The sequence below is a fragment of the Oncorhynchus gorbuscha genome, linkage group LG01 (genome assembly GCF_021184085.1).
Source record: "Oncorhynchus gorbuscha isolate QuinsamMale2020 ecotype Even-year linkage group LG01, OgorEven_v1.0, whole genome shotgun sequence".
NCBI classification, from domain to species: Eukaryota; Metazoa; Chordata; class Actinopteri; order Salmoniformes; family Salmonidae; genus Oncorhynchus; species Oncorhynchus gorbuscha.
Window position 1 is genome coordinate 99,723,654 of NC_060173.1, and position 21,703 is coordinate 99,745,356.

The following is a 21,703-nucleotide window of genomic DNA, read 5'->3' on the forward strand; positions in this document are numbered from 1 at the left end:
CACCATCTCCCTGGGAAGTGATGCTGTTTGTGGTGTCTGATGCCCCTCTCCATGCTTCTAGATTAGCCACACTGATCTTGAAGGATCCTGTTCTGTCCCGGGTGCTTCGCTGGGTTCGGGACAGTCATGGTTCCTCGCATAATTTGCATACTGGAATAGTGAGGATGAAGGCAATGGCACAGAGCTATGTGGTGGCCTGGGATGGACATGTAAATTGAGGCAGTGGTGTGCAGCTGCGCCACCTGTCAGGAGTCACTACATGCTCCACCCAAGGTCACTATGCACCCATGGGAGTAGACAACAAAGAAATGTTGTCTTTGTAAAGACTTGCTGGGCCATTCAAAGGAAATAACTTTCTCATTGTAGTGGATTTCCACTCAAAGTGGTTGAAAGTAGCCATGGTTAGTTTGATGTCCTCTGCTGCTGTATTAAGCACCTTCCGTCTCCTGTTTGCCACACATGGGTTGTGTGACATTCTGGTGTCAGACAATGGATCTGTCATCTGCTGAGTTTAAAGAGTTCTGTTGGGCAGAGTGGAATCAGACGTCACAACAGCCCCATATCACCCATCCTCCAATGGCCAAGCTGAACGCATGGCTCAGACAACCAAGGAGGCTGTCTGGGATCTCGGTGAGTGACTGGCAGTCCCGACTGTCAAGGTTCCTGCTGTCTCATCATGTTACACCCGTGGCTACTACTGGGAAGAGTCCAGTCGAGCTGTTAATTAACAGGCGATTGACAACTGCCTTAGACTGGCTGCACCTGGACTTCGCAAGTGAAATGCATCTAAGGCAGGAGGATGATGCAGACAGGGGGCCACGGACATTTATTAAGGCATTTTGAACTTGACGAGCTACTCTAGAGGCCCTAAGTGAGTCCCTGCAGTCATGGAAAAAGCCATTGGACCGGTTTCTTACAGGACTCGGACACCTAACGGTCAGGTGCACCGACGCCATGTGGATCAGCTGCTGGGCCAGGAGGCAGCAGCCCCCTTTGCTGCCACCTCCTTCCTCCCAGGCCTGGATGCTCTGGACACCACTCCTTTAGGTGGCAGAAGAGTGCCAAATTCCAGAGCCAAACGCTGATACTCAGCCCCAACTTGCAGCTGAGCCCATTCCGGCCGCAATTGGAGTGCCACCTCCACAAGCACAGGGGTTGCCGCCAGAGACTATTCAGGCACCTCCCTCACCACGCCCAGTTCGGTTGCGCTGCCCTCCCCAATGTTATGGGGAACCCATTATGTGACTGGAGGAAAGGACTGTTGTGTATTGAGTATAGTGGTGGTGGGCACAGACATTCCCATATATAGTATGCGCATCGATTTCTTAAAAATGTGAAATTCAGTTACATATGACTTCTCCCATAGTGAGGCCTAGCCACAGAGTGTATAGCGGAATGGTATGCTGTCTCTATCCCAGGCCCATGTCCTCATTACCTGGGGCCTCTGACCTCATTACCTCGGGCCCCTGAGGGTCCACTGACTCACCCCTAGGAGAAGGCCGTTACAACCATCACAGCCACTGCCTTAGAAACACCTGGTCTCTGTCTCAAATGGCTGCCTATTCGCTACATTGTGTGGTTCTTTTGACCATGACCCTGTAGTGCACTGTTGAGATGTGATGTGTCTGTATCTGTTGTGTCTTGTAGTGAATTTGCTGTTGTATTGATTTATTGAATTTTAATGTTTGTGAGTTGTTTGTTCTCAGGGCACCATTGAGAATGAGACGCTGGTCTCAATTGAGTTCCTCTGAGTAAATTAAAGTGAAATACAATACAGAGAACAGGGCAACGCTTGGGAAAGCAGCCATAATGTATGCTTTCCCTGTGCATTGTAAAGTAATAAATAAGCACTTTATTGGGGTATATATATTTGTCATTTAGTAGTGGCTTTTATCCAAAGCGACTTACAGTCATGAGAGCATGTGTTTTAAACATAAGGTTGGTCGCAGGAATTGATACAAATATCCCAGCGCTGTAAGCACTGTGCTCTATCAACTGAGCTACAGTGAACCGGAACATTCTGTTGGCCTACAGCAAGTGTTGTTCTTTTTTATTCCAAACGGTAACTAATGCTTTAAAAGTTAATGGTAGAAAACTCCCACCTTTATCCCTCAACAGTGCCATATCTATGAGCAAAAGGGATATTTGTCTAAGATATTAAATCTACAAAAGAGTCTGCAGCGAGTGCCTTGCGTAACATCTTGGTTTGGAGCTGTGGGGTTGCAGTAGGGGTGTGAGACATGGTCTCTGTGTGTTATGTGTCACTGATATGATTCTGAGCAAATAGAATAGTCCAATACCTCCGGATCCAAGATGATGTGAGCTGCTGTCTTATTTACCTGTCTTTAAATTCAGAGGAATCAATTTGAGTCCACTGCCCTCGGAACTAAACATCCCCATCGGAGGAAGATTTACAGACACAGATGTCTTCTTCAACCATCCAAGGATAGGAGGGATTTCATTCATTTGACTGATTACCTCCTGGGGGGGTCACAGGTTAAATTGGTAGAGCATTCTCACTCATGGGTGCAACAAATATAGCCCCTAACAAGGCACTCCTCCAAATATGTCCATGAGACAGAAACAACAATACCCTGCACCCACTAGTGGATACTGTATTATGTGGGGAGGAATTACAGTACCATTTAAAATACAGCAATTTTCCCACAATGCACCATTATTTATAGCAGGGATCATCAACTAAATTCAGCTGCGGGCCGATTTTATCTTGAGCACACGGTCGGGTGGCGGAACATAGTATATATATGTAATTATATATAATTTGTAGACTGCAAATTGACCGCAAGAAGCCCAAACAGATATAATGTTTGACTAAAATATAATAATTTCAAACCTTTCATACATTTGTATACGGTCTCTCTATTATGCATGTGAATACTTGAACATATTTCTTAAATTAAAATCAATTGGATATAATTTCCTAGGTGTTTTTACAGTCTTATGTCCAACAGTTATACTTTTTTTGCTCTGAAAACTTGGGGGATCAAATAAAACCATTGGCCCGCAGGCTGCTGAGTAACCCTGCTGGGTAACCCTGACCTACAGTATGCTGCATTTTTTGTTACTGTTGATAATATCTAAAATGACTGTATAAATTACAGTTTTCCATTACAGTGTGGGTATGTAGACTATGAGATACATACGAAAAAGGAGCACAAACAGAAAGTGTCTAAGATGGCACTCAAACTCCCAGACAAGATTGGACAATAACAGGTGAGTCCTACCTTGGCAATCTGGACACACCAGTTGAGCAGCAGCTGGGAGCCGATGTTGTCCTTGTGTTCGTGGACGTAATCGAGCAGGCAGCCATGGGGCATGAGCTGGGTGACCAGCTGGATGGTGGGGCTCAGGCAGACCCCCAGGAGACGGACCAGGTGAGGGTGTTCCATGCTGGCCATGATCAGAGCCTCCTGGGGAACACACACAGGAACTCAGGCCCACGCAGAGACCATACAGTACATTCACCAATTTTGTCAAAATGTTGTTATTAACATAGCCTTATTCTGTCCAATGTTCTCTACCTATATAGTACTCAAAATACGACAATTCATCTTAAGTTAAAAATAATACATTATACAAAACCTCTACAAAACCTCCCCGCAGTCAGCATCACACGATGAATAAAAAAACCTCTACAAACCTCCCCGCAGTCAGCTCACGTGATGAATAAAAAACCTCTACAAAACCTCCCCGCAGTCAGCATCACGTGATGAATAAAAAACCTCTACAAAACCTCCCCGCAGTCAGCATCACGTGATGAATAAAAAACCTCTACAAAACCTCCCAGCAGTCAGCATCAAACGATGAATAAAAAACCTCTACAAAACCTCCCAGCAGTCAGCATCAAACGATGAATAAAAAACCTCTACAAAACCTCCCAGCAGTCAGCATCACGTGATGAATAAAAAACCTCTACAAAACCTCCCCGCAGTCAGCATCACGTGATGAATAAAAAACCTCTACAAAACCTCCCAGCAGTCAGCATCAAACGATGAATAAAAAACCTCTACAAAACCTCCCAGCAGTCAGCATCAAACGATGAATAAAAAACCTCTACAAAACCTCCCCGCAGTCAGCATCACGTGATGAATAAAAAACCTCTACAAAACCTCCCCGCAGTCAGCATCACGTGATGAATAAAAAACCTCTACAAAACCTCCCAGCAGTCAGCATCAAACGATGAATAAAAAACCTCTACAAAACCTCCCAGCAGTCAGCATCAAACGATGAATAAAAAACCTCTACAAAACCTCCCCGCAGTCAGCATCACACGATGAATAAAAAACCTCTACAAAACCTCCCCGCAGTCAGCATCACACGATGAATAAAAAACCTCTACAAAACCTCCCCGCAGTCAGCATCACACGATGAATAAAAAACAGTAAAAAGTGGGATACGTTTGTTGAGAATGAGGTGGACGAATTGGTCGTCCAATTGTCAATCTGCGGAGCACGTTTATTTCATGACAACTTCCAAGGCAACCACCAATGGAAGGAGTGCTTCAGTAAGGAGTGCTTCAGTAAGGAGTGCTTCAGTAAGGCCAATCTACTGCCAATATTTGTCGATGGAGATTGCATGGCTGTCTGCTCGATTCTATACACCTGTCAACAACGGGTTTGGCTGAAATAGCACGGATCCACTAATTAGAAGGGGTGTCCACATACTTATGTATATACAGTACAGTGTATCTGATAGGGTCCATGATCTGCTACCTGGACTTTAAAGCCAATGACCTCAGAATAATAATATAATAATAATATAAATATAGAACCTTATAGCCCGAAGCTCTTGATATGTCAGGGGGTAAAGGAACTCTTATGACTGAAATGTATTTTGAGCTCATTCAAATCATGCATTATTCCATTTGGTTAACTGGTGAGCAGCACAAGTAAGATCAAGAAAAATATTAAAATGTAATCACCCAATTCTCAAGATACATACAGTACATACTAGCACTCACAAACGTGCACACAGCCACCAGCTGTACAGCCTATTAGTGTTAGCATTGATGAATGTGAGTGTGAATGTGAGTGTCAGTGTGTCTGTGTGTACGTTCAATTGCCCGTTTCTATGTGTTTATACAGATCCAGATACAATGGGATCACAGCAATTTAACAAAACAACCTAGGTACACCATTTCCATAAACAATGGAGGTTAAGACCACTAGCTTTTATATTGCAGTAATAAAGAAGGGCCCAGAGCTGTGGTTAGGTCTTCAAAAGGAATAACTCCATGCCGCAGCACACACAGGCATTCACACACACACACACACACACAAACACACACACACACAAACACACACGCACACACACACACACACACACACACACACAGTGACTTCCAGAATAACACGGAGTTGACAGTTAACTTAATGAGTATTCATCCTCCTGCTATGCTGCTAGCTGCAGGAGGGAACAAGGCTGCTGCTCATTGGCCAAACCTCGCCAGGGGCCATCTCCACGTCTGTGTGTGTGTCTCTGTGTGTGTCCTTGTGTGTTTGCGTGTGTCTCTCCTCGTCCAAGACATGTGCCACTGCGTTTTGATTGCTGTTTAAATGAAGAAGCTGTGTGCAGACTCTTCCAATATCCTCCATGTCAGGGCGGGAGGAGAGCAGAGGGAGAGGTACGGAGGGAGGAAGATGGAGGGAGGAGAGCGGCGGAAGGAGAACTCAGGGAGAAGAACTAAGGGAGGAGAGTAAAGGGAGGGGGAAGAACGGACAGAGGAGGGCAGAGGGAGGAGAGCGGAGTGAGGAGAGCAGGGGGAGGAGTGTAAAGGGAGGAGAGCGAGGGAGGGAGGTGAACAGAGGGAGGAGAGCATGGGGAGGAGTGTGGTGGGAGGAGAGCAGAGGGAGGCAGCTCCTAAAAAAGCATCCTCGGTCTGAAGCTTGCCGCTGAAGTCTGTCTGAAGTCTGAAGTGTAAGTTTGCTTCCCAAATGGCACTCTATTACCTTAATAGTGCATTACCTTTTAAAGGAGTGAACTACTGTATATAGTAAATAGGTTGCCATTTGGAATGTAGACTCCTCTTCCCCTACCTCTCCACGTTGATCCCTCCTGTTTAGTCAATTAAATCTGAAGGTCTTCCTCCCCCCTCCTTACCCCCTCCTCCGCAATGCTGTCCTCCAGCTGAGAGGTGGCTTTCCCACCAGCCCCGGCAGCAGAGAGACTCAGGGCAAGACGTGGTTTCATCTACTATTTAAAATCATTTCAATTACTGTGCTGTAATTGCGCTGGCCTGTTGCAATTTAACCAATAGAATAGTACACTCCTGGCAGGGTAAAGCAAGTAAAAGATTGAAAGATTTCAAATAGTATTTGAAACCAGATCTGCTGAGCACCATTGGCTCCTCATGGAAGAGAGGAGGGGAGAAGGGAGTTGATGAGAGGAGGAGAGAAGAGTAGAGTACAGAGGGAGGAGAGGAGAGAAACAGACGAGGGAGGAAGTGAGGGGAGAGTTCATTAGCGTGGTGCTCAGCTGCTGAAACACTGTGGGGAAGGCCCAGCCTGCCTCTTCCTAGGTCCGTCACTCAAGACTGCCCGCAAAGACATGCGCTACGTACTGCACACACAAACACACACACACACAAACTCACCACATGAAGTACATGCACGCACATGTGTACACACACATCAAAGCAGGATGATAAAAATGTAAATCCAAACATGCTGTAATACAAACACAGTGTCAGACTGACAGACAGATGAAAACACCAGTGTAAATGGGGGAGGGGGGATTTCACCAACGTTGCATTACCAACCTAGTAAATAACATCATTTTACTTTTAACATTGTTCCTTTTGAAATAAATGAGTGATGAATGTTTTATGAATAGATGGGGAATTGTATTTGTCAGCCATAGTCCTATGTGTACTGTATTTAGCATTTATCAGGATCCGCATTAGTTCCTACCAAAGCAGCAGCTACTCTTCCTGGGGTCCAAACACATCATACCATTTTTTTAAATAAATAAAACAGTACATCATAAAACATCATTACACCACTATATACAATGCATTCGATAAGTATTCAGACCGCTTGACTTTTTCCACATTTTGTTACTATATAGACTTTATTCTAAAATGGATTAAACACAAAGAATGTCCACATCAATCTACACACAATACCCCATAATGACAAAGCAAAAACAGCTTTGTGCAAATGTATTATAAATAAAAACAGAAATACTTTATTTACATAAGTATTCAGACCCTTTGATATGAGCCTTGAAATTGAGCTCAGGTACATCCTTTCCATTGATCACTTTCTTTCATTTTTTAATGTAACCTTTATTTAACTTGGCAAGTCAGTTAAGAACCAATTCGTATTTACAATGACGGCCGACCATCATCCATCTACAACTTGATTGGAGTCCACCTATGGTAAATTCAATTGATTGGACATATAAGGTCCCACAGTTGACAGTGCATGTCACAGAAAAAACAAAAACAGCAAAGTACAGAGGGATTCTTGATGAAAACCTGCACCAGAGTGCTCAGGACAAAATGTGGAAAAAGTCAGGTGTCTGAATACTTTCCGAATGAGCTGTATATACAACACACAATGTATAATACCACCATGATACAATAAACACAATGTACGTGTGTGTAGAGTGCGTATGCCAGCATCTGAGTGCGTATGCGTGTTTGCCTGTATGTGTGTGTTTGTGTGTCTCTTCACTGGATCATTGGGAAAGGCTCGCCAGTATTTCATGGTAAAGTCTACACCGGTTGTAACTGGTGCATGTGACAAATAACATTTGATTTGAGACCTCTCCCAATCAATATGTTTTGACCAGTTTACAATACAGGGTTACACCAAGCAGTTTAGTTTCCTCAAATTTCTCAATTTCCACATTATTCATTACAAGATGAGGTTCAGGGTTTAGAGTTTAGTGAATGGTTTGTCCCAAATACACTTTAAGTTTTTAAAATATTTATCACTAGCTTATTACTTGCCACCAATTCTAAATCTGACTCCAGCTCTTTGTTAAGTGTTGCAGTGGTTTCACTTGCTGTGGTAGCTGACATATATAATGTTGAGTCATCAGCATGCATAGACACACAGGCTTTACTCAGAGCCAATGGCAGGTCATTAGTAAAGATTGAAAAAAGTAAGGGGCCTAGAGAACTGCCTTGGGGAATGCCTGACTCTACCTGGATTATGTTGGAGAGCTTCCATTAAAGAACACCCTCTGTGTTCTGTTAGACAGGTAACTCACGATCCACCATATAGCAGGGGATGGAACGCCATAACAAATACGTTTTTCCAGAAGCAGATTATGATCGATAATGCAAAAAGCTGCACTGACGTGTAACAAAACAGTTCCCACAAGCTTCTTATTATACATTTCTTTCAGCCAATCATCAGTCATTTGTGTAAGTGCCATACATGTTGAGTGCCCTTCCCTTTAAGCATGCTGACATTTAGTTCTTAATTTGTTTACTGTGAAACAGTAAGATGGCACTGACAGAAATGGCAGCTCTGCTTCTAGCTCCTTAGCAACTTTGCAGCATTGTTTTGCTTCTTCAGGAAGTGTATAGGGGATGTTGTTCCCACTGTGACTATTAAAACCTACTCAAACCAAAAACTGTGGAAAGATGGCACCATTCACGCAAAAATGATAGCGTGAACCACCGCATTTAACCACGGCAAGGTGACAGGGAATATGACCGAATGCAAACAGTGCAATTATGCCCTCCATAAGTCAATCAATCAAGCAAAACTTGAAAAAGTGGAGTCACAATTAAGTGGCTCAGGCATGAGACATACGTGGCAGGTACTCCAGACAATCATGGATACAAAGGGAAAACCAGCCACATCTTTCTCACGGACAAGCTAAACACCTTCTTTGCCTGCTTTGAGGATAACACAGTGCCACCAACACGGAACGCTCCCGAAGACTGTGGGCTCTCGTTCTCCATGGCTGACGTAAGACATTTAAGTGTGTTAATTCTAGCACGTCTGCCAACCCAGACGGCATCCCTAGCCATGTCCTCAGAGCATGTGCAGACCAGATGGCTGGGATGTTTATGGACATATCAATATCTCCCTATCCCAGTCTGCTGTCCCCACATGCTTTGAGATGTCCATCATTGTTCCTGTACCCAAGAAAGCTAAGGTAACTGAAATAAATAAATAAAAATATATTTTTATTTCACCTTTATTTAACCAGGTAGGCTAATTGAGAACAAGTTCTCATTTGCAACTGCGACCTGGCCAAGATAAAGCATAGCAGTGTGAACAGACAACACAGAGTTACACATGGAGTAAACAATTAAATGACTATTGCCCTGTAGCACTCACATCTGTCATCATGAAGTGCTTTAAGAGGCTAGTTAAGGATCATGTCCCATACACTTACCTGACACCCTAGACCCTCTTCAATTTGCTTACCGCCCCAATAGATCCACAGATGATGCAATCACCATCACATTGCACACTATCCTATCCCATTTGGACAAGAGGAATACCTATGTAAGAATGTTGTTAATTGACTATAGCTCAGCATTCAACACCATAGTATCCTCCAAGATCATCATTAATCTTGGGGCCCTTGGTCTGAACCCCACCCTGTGCAACTGAGTCCTGGACTTCCTGATGGGCCATCACCAGGTGGTGAAGGTGGGAAACAACACCTCCACTATGTTGATCCTGAACACAGGGGCCCCACAAGGGTGCGTGCTCAGCCCCCTCCAGTACTCCCGGTTCACCCATGACTGCATGGCCATGCACACTTCCAACTCAATCATCAAGTTTGCAGATGAAACAACAGTAGTAGTCTACAGGGAGGAGCTGAGGGCCCTGGTGGAGTGGTGCCAGGAAAATAACTTCTCCCTCAACGTCAACAAGACAGCAGAGGGAGCACGCCCCCATCCATAAGAAAATATACTTTTTTTTAGAATAAAGCTGTAACCTAACAAAATGTGAAAAAGTCAAGGGGTCTGAATACTTTCTGAAGGCACTGTATGGGGCCTCTACGGAGCCAGTAAAACACTCACGTCCATGAACTCCACGTTGGCCTTCGGTCCCGTTGCCTCGTTCAGGATCTTGATGGCCACTGGGATCTTCACAGTCTCGCCCTCTGGGACCCAGATACCCTGAGGGAGAAGAGATGAGCGGGGAGAGGAAAGGTAAGTTAGAGGGGTAGAAGAGGGTGAAGAAAGGAGGAGTGAGTTAGAAGAGATGACAGAAGAGGAGAGAGGTGGAGAGGTGAGTTAGATGGAGGGAACAGGAAAAATGTGTTTAAAAGGGATAGGAGAGCTGAGTTAGACGTCAGCTGAATCTACACTGTGAAACATAGTTCAGACCTCTACACTGTGAGACATAGTTCAGACTTCTACACTGTGAGACATAGTTCAGACCTCTACACTGTGAGACATAGTTCAGACTTCTACACTGTGATACATAGTTCAGACCTCTACACTGTGAGACATAGTTCAGACTTCTACACTGTGAGACATAGTTCAGACCTCTACACTGTGAGACATAGTTCAGACTTCTACACTGTGAAACATAGTTCAGACCTCTACACTGTGAGACATAGTTCAGACTTCTACACTGTGATACATAGTTCAGACCTCTACACTGTGAGACATAGTTCAGACTTCTACACTGTGAGACATAGTTCAGACCTCTACACTGTGAGACATAGTTCAGACTTCTACACTGTGAGACATAGTTCAGACCTCTACACTGTGAGACATAGTTCAGACCTCTACACTGTGATACATAGTTCAGACCTCTACACTGTGAGACATAGTTCAGACCTCTACACTGTGAGACATAGTTCAGACCTCTACACTGTGAGACATAGTTCAGACCTCTACACTGTGAGACATAGTTCAGACCTCTACACTGTGAGACATAGTTCAGACCTCTATATTATGAGACATTGTACAGGGCTTGCTCTCCTCTCTCTTGCGTAACAGCATACCTGACCTGGATGTGCATGCGATCCTTACTATGTGCCTTTGGGATTCTCTCTCTCTCTCTGTTCAATTTAAGGGGCTTTATTGGCATTGGAAACATATGTTTACATTGCCAAAGCAAGTAAACATCTCTCTGTCCGTCTGTCGGTCTCTCTCTCTCTCTCTCCCTCATCTCTGTCCATTTCTCACTCTGTCCTCTCTCTCATCTCACTGTCCATTTCTCCCTCTGTCCTCTCTCTCTCTCCCTCATCTCTTTGTCCATTTCTCCCTCTGTCCTCTCTCCATCTCCCTCCGCTCTCTGTCCATTTCTCCCTCTCTCCTCTCTCCCTCTCCCTCATCTCTCTGCCCATTTCTCCCTCGGTCCTCTCTCCCTCTACCTCATCTCTCTGTCCATTTCTCCCTCTGTCCTCTCTCCCTCTCCCTCATCTCTCTGCCCATTTCTCCCTCGGTCCTCTCTCCCTCTACCTCATCTCTCTGTCCATTTCTCCCTCTGTCCTCTCTCTCTCTCCCTTATCTCCCTGTCCATTTCTCCCTCTGTCCCCTCTCTCTCTCCCTTATCTCGCTGTCCATTTCTCCCTCTGTCCTCTCTCCCTCTCCCTCAGCTCTCTGTCAATTTCTCCCTCTGTCCTTTCTCCTTCTCCCTCATCTCTTCGTCCATTTCTCCCTCTGTCCTCTCTCTCTCTCCCTCATCTCTCTGTCCATTTCTCCCTCTGTCCCCTCTGTCTTTCCCTCATCTCTCTGTCCATTTCTCCCTCTGTCCTCTCTCCCTCTCCCTCTGCTCTCTTTCCATTTCTCCCTCTGTCCTCTCTCCCTCAGCTCTCTTTCAATGTCACCCTCTGTCCTCTCTCCTTCTCCCTCATCTCTTTGTCCATTTCTCCCACTGTCCTCTCTCCTTCTCCCTCATCTCTCTGTCCATTTCTCCCTCTGTCCCCTCTCTCTCTCCCTCATCTCCCTGTCCATTTCTCCCTCTGTCCTCTCTCCCTCTCCCTTATCTCCCTGTCCATTTCTCCCTCTGTCCCATCTCTCTCTCCCTCATCTCCCTGTCCATTTCTCCCTCTGTCCTCTCTCCCTCTCCCTCAGCTCTCTGTCAATTTCTCCCTCTGTCCTTTCTCCTTCTCCCTCATTTCTCTGTCCATTTCTCCCTCTGTCCTCTCTCTCTCTCCCTTATCTCCCTGTCCATTTCTCCCTCTGTCCCCTCTTTCTCTCTCTCATCTCCCTGTCCATTTCTCCCTCTGTCCTCTCTCCCTCTCCCTCAGCTCTCTGTCAATTTCTCCCTATGTCCTTTCTCCTTCTCCATCATCTCTCTGTCCATTTCTCCCTCTGTCCTCTCTGTCTTTCCCTCATCTCTCTGTCCATTTCTCCCTCTGTCCTCTCTCCCTCTCCCTCTGCTCTCTGTCCATTTCTCCAACTGTCCTCTCTCCCTCAGCTCTCTGTCAATTACACCCTCTGTCCTCTCTCCTTCTCCCTCATCTCTTTGTCCATTTCTCCGACTGTCCTCTCTCCCTCTCGCTCATCTCTCTGTCCATTTCTCCCTCTGTCATCTTTCCCTCTCCCTCCGCTCTCTGTCCATTTCTCCCTCTGTCCTCTCTGTCTTTCCCTCATCTCCTTGTCCATTTTTCCCTCTGTCCTCTCTCCCTCTCCCTCAGCTCTCTGTCAATTTCTCCCTCTGTCCTTTCTCCTTCTCCCTCATCTCTCCGTCCATTTCTCCCTCTGTCCTCTCTGTCTTTCCCTCATCTCTCTGTCCATTTCTCCCTCTGTCCTCTCTCCCTCTCCCTCTGCTCTCTGTCCATTTCTCTCTCTGTCATCTTTCCCTCTCCCTCCGCTCTCTGTCCATTTCTCCCTCTGTCCTCTCTCCCTCTCCCTCCGCTCTCGGTCAATTTCTTCCTATGTCCTCTCTCCCTCATCTCTCTGTCCATTTCTCCCGCTGTCCTCTCTCCATCTCCCTCCGCTCTCTGTCCATTTCTCCCTCTCTCCTCTCTCCCTCTCCCTCATCTCTCTGCCCATTTCTCCCTCGGGCCTCTCTCCCTCTACCTCATCTCTCTGTCCATTTCTCCCTCTGTCCTCTCTCCCTCTCCCTCATCTCTCTGCCCATTTCTCCCTCGGTCCTCTCTCCCTCTACCTCATCTCTCTGTCCATTTCTCCCTCTGTCCTCTCTCTCTCTCCCTTATCTCCCTGTCCATTTCTCCCTCTGTCCCATCTCTCTCTCCCTCATCTCCCTGTCCATTTCTCCCTCTGTCCTCTCTCCCTCTCCCTCAGCTCTCTGTCAATTTCTCCCTCTGTCCTTTCTCCTTCTCCCTCATCTCTCTGTCCATTTCTCCCTCTGTCCTCTCTCTCTCTCCCTTATCTCCCTGTCCATTTCTCCCACTGTCCTCTCTCCCTCTCCCTCATCTCTCTGTCCATTTCTCCCTCTGTCATCTTTCCCTCTCCCTCCACTCTCTGTCCATTTCTCCCACTGTCCTCTCTCCCTCTCCCTCATCTCTCTGTCCATTTCTCCCTCTGTCATCTTTCCCTCTCCCTCCACTCTCTGTCCATTTCTCCCTCTGTCTTCTCTTCCTCTCCCTCCGCTCTCGGTCCATTTCTTCCTCTGTCCTCTCTCCCTCATCTCTCCGTCCATTTCTCCCTCTGTCCTCTCTCTCTCGTTTATCTCCCTGTCCATTTCTCCCTCTGTCCCCTCTCTCTCTCCCTCATCTCCCTGTCCATTTCTCCCTCTGTCCTCTCTCCCTCTCCCTCAGCTCTCTGTCAATTTCTCCCTCTGTCCTTTCTCCTTCTCCCTCATCTCTCCGTCCATTTCTCCCTCTGTCCCTTATCTGTCCTCTCCCTCTGTCCTTTCCCTCATCTCTCTGTCCATTTCTCCCTCTGTCTCCTCTCCCTCCCTCAGCTCTCTGTCCATTTCTCCCTCTGTCCTCTCTCTCCCTCAGATCTCTGTCAATTTCACCCTCTGTCCTCTCTCCTTCTCCCTCATCTCTCTGTCCATTTCTCCCTCTGTCCTCTCTCCCTCTCCCTCTGCTCTCTGTCCATTTCTCCCTCTGTCCCCTCTGTCTTTCCCTCATCTCTCTGTCCATTTCTCCCTCTGTCCTCTCTCCCTCAGCTCTCTGTCCATTTCTCCCTCTGTCCTCTCTCCCTCAGATCTCTGTCAATTTCACCCTCTGTCCTCTCTCCTTCTCCCTCATCTCTCTGTCCATTTCTCCCTCTGTCCTCTCTCCCTCTCCCTCTGCTCTCTGTCCATTTCGCCCTCTGTCCTCTTTCCCTCATCTCTCTGTACTTCCTCCTTTAAACACCTCCTAATTTCTAATGACCAAAACAAGTGATTGTGGTATGTGATAAGGTGATACCTTGTAGACGGTGCCGAAGGCCCCCGAGCCCAGTATCTTGACCCTCTTGAGTTCAGTCTCTTTGAGGATGCGGAGCTGGGCCTGGTTAGGGGCTGTACCACTAGGTGTTAGTGGCTCCACCAGCTGTAGGGAGACACAATCAATCAACTCATCAGTCAATTCATCGATCAATCAATCTGCAATATGTTAGTTCCTCACTCCATCAACCAGTCAATGAACCAATCTATCCATCAAGCAATTACGCAACCAACCAGTCACATCTCCCATGGGCATGGCACTCTTTAAACTTCACAGAAATTGTATGAGAGAGTAGTTGTTTCATTATCTTTCAAGTGGAGAAGAATGAAGTAGAGGCAGCGAGAGGACGGGGAGAGAGAGAAAGAGGAGGGGAAAGAGAGAGAGAGTGATAGAGGGAAGAGATGGTGAAAGAGAGAGGATAATAGCGGGAAGGAGGGGTGAGACATAAAGGGAGAAAGAAAGAAAAAGAAAGATAAATAGGGTAGAGAAAGAGAAAGAGAGTAAGGGATGGAGCGAAGAGAGAGAACGAGACAGGGTAGGGAGGGAAGAAAGAGAGAGGGAGGGAGAGAGAGAGGGAAATGGAGAGAGAGAAAGAGAGAGAGAGGGGAAAGAGAGAATGAGTAAATCAGCTCCCTTCTCTCAGCTGTGGCCATGCCCCCTGGCTCATCACTGCTGTCTGATTAAAAAACAATAGCTGTTCTTCATTTAAATGGAATTCTAAATCAGTATCGCATTAGAGCTAAGGAGAGGGGGAATGGGGAATGAGGGGGGTATGGAAAGAGAAAGTGAAGCAGAGTGGGGAAGGAGAGGGGGCGGGAGGAAACAAAGGATAGAGGAAATGGGAGAGGGATAGGGAGGAGAGGGAGGGGCATGGAAGGTGAGATGGAAGGAAAGGGGGAGGGAAGGAAAGGGGGAAAGAGAGGGGGCAGGAAAAGAGAGTGAAGGGTCACACAAATCCAGTCATCTCTCCGTTGCCCTGGACATCAGGGAGCTGTCCATTATAGGAGGTGCTGAATGTGTGGTAGCAAGGACAAGGAGGGAGCTGTCCACCAACCTCCTCTAATCTGTGGTGCTGAAAACTGAGGAAGTCTACTAGGACACTACTATTTACTAGTAGTCTCTACGAGTAGAGTCATTCCCTGTTTGTTACTCCCTATCTGACATCACTGACGTCAAAGCACTAAGGTTGCATCGAGGCAGGTTATAATAGAAAATAAGTTTGTGTGTGTGTGTGTGTGTGTGTGTGTGTGTGTGTGTGTGTGTGTGTGTGTGTGTGTGTGTGTGTGTGTGTGTGTGTGTGTGTGTGTGTGTGTGTGTGTGTGTGTGTGTGTGTGTGTGTGTGTGTGTGTGTGTGTGTGTGTGTGCAGGTAACCAAGACAGCACAGTGGGGAGAAGAGGATGGAGAGAGTGTGAGAGAGCAATAATGTAAGGTACAGTGGAAAAAGCCACAATCTTGTCATTATTGAAACAACTTGTAACGAGCGTAGTGCAGCATCACTTGATGGCACTGTAACTGTAGGGTACACTCTAAAAAAATGCTGGGTTGTTTGGTTGACCCAACTGCTGGGTTGCAGGGCATTGGGTCACTTTGTTGGGTTCTTTGTTGTTGTTGGGTTTGTTGTGTTCTTTAAAAACTACTGGGATATTGGAGCTGGGTTATTGAGATACGACCCAGTGGGTCAGATCAGAAGACTGGAGGCGTAGTTTAGTAGGGGTGTGACTTTCAGATAGTTATTTTTAGCCACCCATGAGAATACATGTCATTCATATGCTGTTGTATAGCTATCACAACAACAACAACAAATACGGTGTGCAGGTGTGGTTGGTAGCCCAAGGGCTTCTATAAAAACCACACCACAAAAAACAGTATACCACACATGTGTACAAAAATAAAATAGTTAGATAAAACAGATAACAAAACCTACTAATCATAAAGTGTGTGCGCATGTGTGGATGCGAGTGTGAGTTGGGCTATATGGAGGAGATTACTGAGTAGTTTGGTTCATCAGACTGAAGTTACTGAGGGATGATGAGGGTTTGGCAATTCCAGAGTATGGTACCTCTGTATCTGAGAGAGAATTGACTATGTGCGGTGCGGCAGTGGGGAGGGTGAAGTTTATCACAGAGTCTTGTGTTATAAAGATGGATTTCAGAATGAACCTGGAAGAATCCATTGAAAGGTAAACTGTGTCATGACGTTGAGCTGGGGTTAGGTTTATGACAGTCATAAATACCTCTCCCCCCTTTTTCCTCTCTCTACCCTAGTGATGTTACATTTGCAAACCCCTTGGTTAACATAGAGATTCTGGGAACATCAGAAGGTGGGGGGAAATGAACTATATTCTAGTAACCAGACCAGTTCATTTGTCATCTGAGACATTCTGAGACATTCTCATCAATGATAAGATGACATAAACACTACAGTGGAAAGTCTACACATCAGAGTTATCGGATTCACATGGAATTGTTGTTCAATTTAAATGTTTGAATATGAAATTATTTGTGATGGGATGAAATGTGATTTTAGCTTCTAAAATGTGAGATTTGGGGTTTCACAAGTTTAGGGCTCTGCTCAATCAGTGGCCCGCCCCTGTGAAGGGACATGGGCTATAAAACATTTCAAACACGCCCTCCTCTCACTTCCTATATAAAGCCTTGACGACAATATAACCTCCTGTTCCGAGGATGTGAGGTCGATGGTCCAATGTCAGAATGGTGAACTTTGAACTCTTATTCACTACAGAAGCGATACCTCCTAGCCATTGAGTTAGCAACAGCAGCTGCAAACGATGGTTCGGAAGGAACAGACAGAGTATCCCGTCTATCACACAAGGACGTTACTACAACGTATCCAATTGACCACCAGAGACATTCTTCAAAGGACAAAGGACTAGGTATGGCAACACGGCCTTCCATCTACCACCAACCTACCGAAGCGCATCTCAGAGTATATATTTATTGCATTTTCCTTTTCCAAATGGGTGGTAATTTAGAATGCATAAGATACTGTATTTACGATAGCACAGCTTCTTCCTTTCGGCTTCAGTCTTCCCGCTCTTTCACTCAAACCCAGCCCTTTTCTTTTGTGTAACCAGCTGTCATATCTCTTCCGCCCGCTAGGGACGTTTTCCTTTATGACATAATTTGTAATCAAGTTATGATTAATTATGTGTATGTGTAATTTTGTATTGCTGATTCAACTTGTTAGCCAGGGTTCGTGAATATAACCAAGAATTTGCAACTTTCAGATGAGACTGAATTAAGGTGACGATTAATATTGACTGCTATTGATGTAAAATATTACTAGTCTTTAAGAGTTTATTCGGAAGATAACAGCTCTATAAATATTATTTTGTGGTGCCCCGACTCTGTAGTTAATTACATTTACATGATTAGCTCAATCAGGTGATATTAATTACGGATAAATTATTTTATAGAATAGCATGTTATATTACTTAATCCGGCATAGCCAAAGACATGACAATTGTCTGGGAGGCATGAGTATTTGTAGATGAAAATACATAACTGGCGTGCATTAATGTCGAAAATAGACAAGATATTGAGTTTCTTAAACAAAGGTGCAGGTGGAGCCAGGTAATTAGAGGAGGTGGCTAGTCAAGCAAAATTTTTTTTAATGATGAGTATTTTGTAGCAGGCACATGTAGTGCCCCAGACAATACTACAGTAAATTAGACATGGGTCAATTAAAAAAGACCCAGCATTTAGGTCAACGCAGGGTGACTGTAAAAAAATACCAAATTAAAGGATAAATTAAGCCATATTTGGGTCATCCCAACAACCGAACTGGCTGGGTCAACCCAATGTATGTTCTGTTCAATATTTACTCAGTGATGGGTTACCAAATAACCCAAATTGGGTTGCTTTTAATCCAGCCTTTTTTAGAGTGCAGTACATCCTGGCTTTTTCACTACACTATGTGGTGTTGAGAGCTTTAATGGAACCTGAACCTACTGTCTGTTAACACAGAGTACTCTCTTCTCCTCTTCTCTCCTTTCCTCCCATCCCCTACTCTCTTCTCCTACACGGTGATAGAGTGAATGCCTGTCTGTCCTCTCTGCAGGCAGTGCTCATAGTGAGCTAGCGCTATACCGCCCTCAACATTAGCAATAGAACAGGACACATACATTTGAAGTAGGAAGTTTACATACACCTTTGCCAAATACATTTAAACTCAGTTTTTCACAATTCCTGACACTTAATCATAGTAACAATTCTCTGTCTTAGGTTAGTTAGGATCAACACTTTATTTTAAGAATGTGTGAAATGTCAGAATAATAGTAGAGAGAATGATTTATTTCAACTTTTATTCATTTCATCATTTCGGGCAGCCTTCCGCAAGCTTCCCACAATAAGTTGGGTGAATTTTGGAGCATTCCTCCTGACAGAGCTGGTGTAACTGAGTCAGGTTTGTAGGCCTCCTTGCTCCCTCACACTTTTTCAGTTCTGCTCACAAGTTTTCTATAGGACTGAGGTCAGGGCTTTGTGATGGTCACTCCAATACCTTGACATTGTTGTCCTTAAGCCATTTTTCCACAACTTTGGAAGTATGCTTGGGGTCATTGTCCATTTGGAAGACCCATTTGCGACCAAGTTTTAACTTTAACTGATGTCTTGAGATGTTGCTTCAATATATCCACGTTGTTTTCCTACCTCATGACGCCATCTATTTTGTGAAGTGCACCAGTCTTTGCTTCACAGTTGGGATTGTGCTCTTCGGCTTGCAAGCCTCCCCCTTTTTACTCCAAACATGATAATGGTTATTAAGGTCAAACAGTTATATTTTTGTTTCATCAGACCAGAGGACATTTCTCCAAAAAGTATGATCTTTGTCCCCATGTGCAGTTTCAAACTGTAGTCTGTTTTTTTTATGGCGGTTTTTGGAGCAGTGGCTTCTTCCTTGCTGAGCGGCCTTTCAGGTTATGTCGATATAGGACTAGTTTTACTGTGGATATAGTTACTTTTGTACCTGTTTCCTCCAGCATCTTCACAAGGTCCTTTGCTGTTGTTCTGGGATTGATTTGCACTTTTCGCACCAAAGTACGTTCATCTCTATGGGATGAAGGCACAGTCAACTTAGTTTATGTAAACTTCTGACCCACTGGAATTGTGATACAGTGAATTATAAGTGAAATAATCTGTCAGTAAACAATTGTTGGAAAATGACTTGTGTCACACAGAAAGTAGATGTCCTAACTGACTTGCCAAAACTATAGTTTGTTAACAAGACATTTGTGGAGTGGTTGAAAAACGAGTGTTAATGACTCCAACCTAAGTGTATGTAAACTATCGACTTCAACTGTACGCATCAGGCATCTCACAGTATGTAGCTAGTAGCTACAGTACTGAATGGGACTAAAATACTGAAACTCAATTAAAGTGAAACTGAATGATAGGCTGCCTGTTAATGTTATTTCACAGTCATCGTTATAACTAATATCATATATCTCCTATCACATGTGCAGTACTGGTGCTGTTTGCAGACCTGACAGTGGTTCTGTCCTGTAATAAGGTACCATTAGGGACTTACCCATCTCCTCTCTATCCTATCCATTCATTCTGATCAGACAAGGGAGAGGGGGGAGACAATGCTCTTGATATTTCATTAAGAGTTCCAAATGCAGACAGAACGCTTCCTGGTTGGGGTCGCGTGGCAGGGAGTGGAGCAAGGCAGGCTGGGATATTCATTAAGATGGATGTTTTGAGGGGATGAGAGATCTGCGCTCTGCTCCCCACCCTCCTGCCTGTTTGGGCTGCATCATGGTCCCCTATTCCCTACATAGTACACTAGTTTTGACCAGGGTGTAGCCTGGGGATGCATCCAAAATGGCAGCCTATTTATTGTATAGTGGACTACATCTGTAGGGAATAGGGTGCCATTTGGGATGGATCCATTATGAGAGAATAAAAGGTTTCTGTTATCTAGATGACATGAGTACAGCCTGAGCTCCATCCCAAATGGCAACCTATTCCCCTACAAGCCCTGTTCAAAAGTAGTGCACTATGTATGTAATAGGGTGGCATTTGGGATGCAAGCTGACATCTGTCTATTCCATTTGATGGATGAGATGTCTAATTATCCAAAGAGACAGTGACAGAAAACAGTTATGCTGTACTGCTACAGAGTCAGGAGGAAGCAGGGAGCATTGTTATGCATAGGCTTGTAGGATTGTGTGTGTGTGTGTGTGTGTGTGTGTGTGTGTGTGTGTGTGTGTGTGTGTGTGTGTGTGTGTGTGTGTGTGTGTGTGTGTGTGTGTGTGTGTGTGTGTGTGTGTGTGTGTGTGTGTGTGTGTGCGTGCGTGCGTGCGTGCGTGCGTGCGTGCGTGCGTGCGTGCGTGCGTGTGTGTGTGTGTGTGCATGCGTGTGTCTGTTCCTCGCATGTTAGCCTGTACTCTAAGACTGTGTATTGTAATGCTGGTCAGGAGCAGACACTCGGTAGAACTCAGATACAGAACATAGCTACCTCTACATAAAAGTAAAGTTGTAATACAGTAATTGTTGTTGTGTTTGCGTTTCTAGATGAGGTACAGGACAGTGGCATAATGTTCTATTAAAGCAGTACAACAAGATGATTGAGATTTTAATAAGGTGTGATTGTGTTTGTGTTGCCTGGTTCAGAGTAAGGTCAATATGAGTACTGACGATATTTACGTGCATAACGTCCGTTCCAAAAAAGCAATGTACAACCAAATAATAACACTAGTCATTATTGACTCTGGGTTCAAGCTCAGGTATTCTAAACATTAACAAAAGCGAGAAGGGAGCGAGGAGGGATGGAGGGAGGACAGAGAAAGGAGGGGGAGAGAGAGAGAGAGAGAGAGAGAGAGAGAGAGAGAGAGAGAGAGAGAGAGAGAGAGAGAGAGAGAGAGAGGGAAGGAGGATGAGAGAGAGAGAGAGAGGGAAAGGGAAGGAGAGAGAGTAGAGAGAGAGAGAGAGAGAGAGAGAGAGAGAGAGAGAGAGAGAGAGAGAGAGAGAGAGAGAGAGAGAGAGAGAGAGAGAGAGAGAAGGAGGGAACAAGAGATGGAGGGAAAGAGGATGTAGAGATGGCGGGAAAGAGGTCATGAGAGAGAGAGAGAGAGAGAGAGAGAGAGAGAGAGAGAGAGAGAGAGAGAGAGAGAGAGAGAGAGAGAGAGAGAGAGAGAGAGAGAGAGAGAGAGAGAGAGAGAGAGAGAGAGAGAGAGAGAATATGACAGAGAGAGAAAGGAGAGGAGAGGGAGAGGCCACTCTGTGATCTCATAGCCTCTGGTGGCCCTCACCTATAACAGAGCACATCACATGCCAAGAGAGAGATTGGCACTACTGGCTCTGTGTTATTACAGCTCTTCATAAAGCAATGAGTGAAGGGAAGACCATCACACTAAGATTAGGATGTAGGATGATAGTGAAC

At 45.2% G+C, this 21,703-nt stretch overlaps 1 protein-coding gene across 1 annotated transcript in view; it reads right to left on the reverse strand.

Moving 5' to 3' along the window:
* Nucleotides 1–21,703, reverse strand: part of LOC124047367 (receptor tyrosine-protein kinase erbB-4-like) — a 615,153-nt gene that overhangs the window by 60,020 nt on the left and 533,430 nt on the right. The window contains exons 18-20 of the mRNA XM_046367795.1: nt 14,281–14,403; nt 10,019–10,117; nt 3,246–3,431 (exon numbers count right to left, since the gene is read on the reverse strand). Coding sequence (XP_046223751.1) covers nt 3,246–3,431; nt 10,019–10,117; nt 14,281–14,403 — 408 coding nt within the window. The remainder of the gene's footprint in view (nt 1–3,245; nt 3,432–10,018; nt 10,118–14,280; nt 14,404–21,703) is intronic.